Source organism: Scardinius erythrophthalmus (genome assembly GCF_964197995.2).
Source record: "Scardinius erythrophthalmus genome assembly, chromosome: 21".
Lineage (NCBI taxonomy): Eukaryota > Metazoa > Chordata > Actinopteri > Cypriniformes > Leuciscidae > Scardinius > Scardinius erythrophthalmus.
Window position 1 is genome coordinate 1,819,946 of NC_138241.1, and position 6,456 is coordinate 1,826,401.

Sequence of the window (6,456 nt, forward strand, 5' to 3'; positions counted from 1 at the left end):
AACTAGGTGGTCACTGCGGTCAGATTGGTTTTACTTTATTTTGATGATCCCTTCAACACATTCTGTTGACTATAAGTAACTTTGCACCTATATATCTCTCATTGAGTGTTAGTAGAGTATTAGTAGACTGGTAGGGTTAGGGTTAAAATAAGTTGACGTACTTGCAAAGTTACTAATATTCAGTATAATGTCTGTTGGAGGACCATCACAATAAAGTGTTAGCAGATATCAAGCAAACAGTCTACTAATACTCTGAGAGTTAGTTGACATTTAGACTTATAGTCAACAGAATGTTCAAAATGGACCATCAAAATAAAGTGTTACCATCAGATTTATCTTTTGATGATAGATTTTTGGTTTTATCTACAGGTGTCCACAGCAGAAGACAATGGCATTCTTCTGTACAATGGAGACAATGACCACATTGCTGTGGAGCTTGATGAAGGTCATGTTAAAGTCAGCTATGACCCTGGCAGCCAACAAAGCCATGCAATCTACAGGTGAGCTAGAGTTTTAAATTTAAATTAAAATCGAATGTTGGCATGCAGGGACATCATTAATTATGAAGATGTGCACGATATTGATAAATCCATGATAATGCTTTAAAAAATTGTTTTGAGAATAAAAGGTACGTTGGAATAAGATGCATTTTTATCATTGATGTCACTAAAAGTCATTTTAAATTTCCACTCAGCAAACTACAACAAATTAAACACTGTTGATGCAAATTAAATATGGAATCAGTAATCTTTCATGTTTGTTTTACACTCAGTACTGAGACCATCAATGATGGTCAGTTCCACACTGTAGAACTGGTGACCTTTGACCAGATGGTGAACCTTTCCATAGATGGTGGCATCCCAACAACCATGGACAGCTTTGGTAAAGTGCAGCCCTTGAGGGGAGAAGCTCCACTATATGTGGGAGGTAGGAGTGCACCATTGATATCTGTCTCCATCACAGCCATCGTGACTGTACAATACTGTCAATCACCAATGAAACCACCTAGACATGACACATGCTCTCCGTTCCATTGCTCTTGATGTTTATAATGCACAAGTAGAGTTAAACAAAAGCTGAAAAGTTCTAGTCCTGATCATTGTTGAGTATCCCCAGACACCAACATAGTGTCGGCCCAGATCCGGTCCACATGTATTCCACACGTACCAGATGTGGGCCGGATCTGGGCAGACTCTATGTTGCTGTCTGGGGTTCTTCAATCCAGCTTCTGGAGGTCAAGTGTCATGCAGAGTTTAGCTGCAACTCTAATCAAGGTCTTCAGGATTAACAGAAACCTATAGGTAAGTGGGTTTGAGCAGGGTTGGAGCTAAACTCCGCCAGGACCGGATGTGAAGAACCTCGGTATACTGTTACTCTACTCATATTTGATGGATGAGAGGCCATCCAAGAGTGCTGACCCAGACAGCAACATAGAATCGGGCCAGATCTGGCCCACATCTGGTAAAATAGTAATTAATAATAATTAGTTACATTTATATAGCGTTTTTCTGGGTACACATGGAAGGGGGGGGAATCTCCTCAGTCACCACCGGTGTGCAGCTCCACCTGATGATGCGATGGCAGCCATAGTGCGCCAGAACACACACCACACACACACACGCACACCAGCTTACTGGTGGAGAGGAGACAGAGTGATGAAGCCAATCAGTATGGGGATGATCAGGAGGCCAGGATGGACAGAGGCCAATGGGCAAATTTGGCCATTTTGGGATTTTTAATGACCACAGAGAGTTAGGACCTCGGTTTAACGTCTCATCTGAAGGATGGTGGTCTTTGACAGTATAGTGTCCCCGTCACTACATTGGGGCGTTAGGACCCACTCAGACCCCAGGGTGAGCAGCGCCCCCTGCTGGCCTCACTAACACCTCTTCCAGAAGCAACCTAGTTTTCCCACGAGGTCTCCCATCCAGGTACTGACCAGACTCAACCCTGCTGAGCTTCAGTGGGCAATCCATGTGTACCAGATGTGGGCTGGACCTGGGCCGACACTATGTTTCTGTCTGGGACCCCACCGCACAGCATTAGCTGTAACTGGCATCAGTGTTCTGCTGCATTTTTGTTACTTCTTCCCAACTCTGCTCTCACAGCACTTTCTCTCTCTTCACAAGGCATGCCGGTCAGCGTCCACCCCACGGCTCCTCGTGTATGGCAGATCCAGAACGGCTCTAGTTTCCACGGCTGCATTCAGAACCTTTACATCAATAATGAGCTACAAGACTTCACCAAAACCCAGATGAAGCCAGGTGTGGTGCCCGGATGTGAGCCCTGCCGAAAGATATACTGCCTGCACGGCATCTGCCAGCCCAACACCGCCACGGGCCCCGTGTGCCACTGCCAGCCCGGGTGGAGCGGGCAACACTGTGACCAGCCCTCAGCCAACCCCTGCCTGGGCAGCAAGTTAGTCCAGTTCCTGAAGTGAAATATGCCGATCCGATCCGACACGCAACACGTAATGCTCTAATTCTGTCATTGGCTTTGCACAGGTGTGTCCATGGACGGTGTATTCCAATGGACATGCAGTCGTACCGGTGTGAATGCCAGGAGGGTTTTCATGGAGCCCTGTGTAACCAGCAGGAAGAGCTCTTCAACCCATGCCGAAAACTGCAGTGCAAACACGGCCACTGCCAGATCTCTGACAGCGGAGAGGCCTACTGCCACTGTGAGGCGGGCTACAGCGGGGAGCTCTGCGACAAGGGTAAGAGAACTGATGCACAACAGATGTGAAACTAGGAATGTATTGAACCAATTCAATAAAATGTTTCACTGTTTCAAAGCACTTGAAACAACACAAACTGGTGAGGCCTGCTGGTTACAGGGATAGTTCACCCAAAGATGTAAATTAGCCCATGATTTCCACTCACCCTCAAGCCATCCTCGGTGTATATGACATTCTTTCAGACAAACACAAACATTTTTAAAATGTGACCCTTTGAGTGCTGTTGAGCGGAATCATAAACACCTCTGATTACCCTTTGTACTTGCACATCAGATATGTCTGTGAAAACACATGGCTTGCACAGATACAGACGGGAGCGTTTGAAGGTCCGCTGATGGACTCCCGATGTGCTTTCAAACGCTTCCGCTCATGTTTATCTTACTTCCATGACACTTTCATACACTTCTGTGTGCTCTCTAACACACCGGTGCGTTGATCATTGTAGCCAATCACAGACAAATCCGATGAGTGCGCGAACACAACGGCCAATCAGAGGTGTTAATGATTCCGCTCAACAGTGTGCATCACAATTTTTTTAAATTTCAGTACCAACTTGGTACCGAACTCTACAATCAATATAACAAAAGAAAGAACAAAGCCTCTGCTTTCAGATGGGGTTCAAAACGATGGTCAAAACACAGATGGAGATCTGTAGAAGATGCGTAACAGTGCCTCCTACGTTAAATAGCGAATACACTCAGTCATTGGTGGAACAACGCATCAACGGCGGGGAATCTTTGCGTCATAAATGCCGGGGAAATAGTAAAAAATTTACAGAGATCCAAAATTCCTCATTGAATTTTGAAACGGTTTAACGAAACTTTGTTTACTGAAATAACATGACTTAAGCAGTTTGATACATGCTCTGAAACAAATGATATGCAAAGGTTTCGGAAGCTTCACAAAGTCTAGTGGTTAGAAAGCGGCCATCGCTGTGGATAGATCCTTCAGTTTACTGTTATTAACTCTTTCCCCGCCACTGACGGAAATCTCTGGCTTTCCGTATTTTTGCTCTTACTGTACATGATAGGGGGCGCTATTACGCATCACAGTCCAGCTTAAGTAATTCAGTGATGGTTTATTTTTTTTTGCAATCAAAAGTTAGTCATTTAGTTAATTTATATGTATATATATATATATATATATATATATATATATATATAGCCGCTCTGGAGTAAACCGTGATGTCATCGTCCAGCTCAGTTCAGTTCTCATATAATGGTGTCAATGCAGGAGATCAATAATATTGTTGAATATTAAATGAAATGTCCTTTTGTATGCCGTTTGTTCTGTTGTAGAGTCCGAGTGCCACGGGGAACACGTTTTTTTCTGCTTTTTCTTCAAAAAATTTTACTTTTGTTTTTTTTATAAATATATTTATTGAACATTTTCCAACTTTAACAAAGCACAACACAAATTCCAACCACGATAAAAAATAAAAATAAAAAAAAAACAGCATAAATGGTACCAAGCACATTTAACCTAGACCACCTAAAGAGTAAAAAAAAGGAAAAAAAAAAGGGGGCCATTACAATTTCAAAAACATTATGTTCTCACTAAAGACACTTGAGTGGGAAACCCTTTCTGCAGAATAGTTGACAGTTCAGCCCCTAGATTATTGATATAGGGTTTCCAGACACTATAAAACTGGTCTGGCTGACCATTAACTAAACAAGTTAAGTTTTCCTCGGAATAAGTTCCATCAAAATCTTGTGCCAACCCGATATAGTCGGAGTCGTGTCACTTATCCACCTCAGTAATGTGTTTTTCCTAGCAGCAAAAGTAAGAACACTATACAACCTTTTTTCTTCTGATAAAATCAAAGCTTTATCAGGCAGGCCAAGGATCAAAAATAAAGGATCCAATACCCACTCCTTATTAAAGATATTACTCATTTCAAAAACTATCTTGGCCCAATAGATTTGTATGGAAGCTTGTTTCCGCCACAAAATAACACATTTAAAAAGATAATTGCGACTTTTTATCTCACAATTGCGAGTTTATATCTCGCAATTCTGACTTTATATCACATAATTGCGAGTTTATATCTCGCAATTCTGACATCTTTTCTCAGAATTGTGAGGATATAAAGTCCAATTCTAAGGAAAAAAAGATGGAGTCTTTTTTTTACCTCAGAATAGTTTATATCTCGCAAATGCGACTTTATTTCTCAGAATTGCGACTTTATATCTCGCAATTGCGACTTTATTTCTCAGAATTGCGACTTTATATCTTGCAATTGCGACTTTATTTCTCAGAATTGCGACTTAGTATCTCGCAATTGTGACTTTATTACTCGAAATTGCGAATTTATATCTCGCAATTGCAACTTTATATCTCGCAAATGCGACTTTAGGCTATGTTCACACTTAACGTCTTTTTTGACAAGAAAAAGTTGACAACGGCGTTTTTTTAGCAAAAAAAAAATGCTGGCAGCGTTCGGTTACAAATAGCAGCCGAGCGCGTCTTTTGTTGCTATAACAACAGCTGCAACAGTAACCTCAAAAAGGCGCTTGACGTAGGGCGTTCTTTTCAGAAAAGTTGAACTTTTTTCAACTTAAAAAGACGCTCTGAGCTGCAGAAAAAGACGCCGGCGGTGGCGTCTAAAAAAGCGCTCAGGACTTTTTTGAAAAAACGGTTTACTCCATAGGGTTATAATGTAGAACAGACGCTGGCAGTTTGAAAAAAGACGTTAAGTGTGAACATAGCCTTATTTCTCAGAATTGCGACTTTATATCCCGCAATTGTGACTTTATTTCTCCGAATTGCGACTTTATATCTCGCAATTGCGACTTTATTTTCCAGAATTGCGACTTAGTATCTCACAATTGTGACTTTATTTCTCGAAATTGCGACTTTATATCTTGCAATTGCGACTTTATTTCTCGGAATTGCGACTTTATATATCGCAATTGCGACTTTATTTCTCGGAATTGCGACTTTATATATCGCAATTGCGACTTTATTTCTCAGAATTGCGACTTTATATCCCGCAATTGTGACTTTATTTCTCCGAATTGCGACTTTATATCTCGCAATTGCGACTTTATTTCTCGGAATTGCGACTTTATATATCGCAATTGCGACTTTATTTCTCAGAATTGCGACTTTATATATTGCAATTGTGACTTTATTTCTCAGAATTGCAACTTTATATCTCGCAATTGCGACTTTATTTCTCAGAATTGCAACTTTATATCTCACAATTGCGACTTTATTTCTCCGAATTGCGACTTTATATCTCGCAATTGCGACTTTATTTCTCAGAATTGCGACTTTATATATCGCAATTGCGACTTTATTTCTCAGAATTGCGACTTAGTATCTCGCAATTGTGACTTTATTTCTCAAAATTGCGACTTTATATCTCGCAATTGCGACTTTATTTCTCGGGATTGCGACTTTATAAATCGCAATTGCGACTTTATTTCTCAGAATTGCGACTTTATATCCCGCAATTGTGACTTTATTTCTCAGAATTGCGACTTTATATCCCGCAATTGTGACTTTATTTCTCAGAATTGCGACTTTATTTCTCACAATTCTGACTTCATATCTCGCAATTCTGAGAAAACTTTTTTTTTTTAATGAAACTTCTATTCATATTCATACCAAATATTCTGGGGGGCCGTGAAACTTTAGTGAAAATTATCAATAATGCTGACGCTAGCTGGCAGCTTCTTTCATAAAAATAAAATCAAACGCTGACAGGGAAAGAG

The 6,456-nt window shown here is 40.8% G+C and overlaps 1 protein-coding gene across 1 annotated transcript in view; it reads left to right on the plus strand.

Moving 5' to 3' along the window:
• slit1a (slit homolog 1a) overlaps positions 1-6,456 on the plus strand; it is a gene marked incomplete at its 5' end in the record, with an annotated part of 120,621 nt that overhangs the window by 111,801 nt on the left and 2,364 nt on the right. The window contains 4 exons of the mRNA XM_081351729.1: positions 370-500; positions 773-927; positions 2,130-2,418; positions 2,505-2,716. Coding sequence (XP_081207855.1) covers positions 370-500; positions 773-927; positions 2,130-2,418; positions 2,505-2,716 — 787 coding nt within the window. The remainder of the gene's footprint in view (positions 1-369; positions 501-772; positions 928-2,129; positions 2,419-2,504; positions 2,717-6,456) is intronic.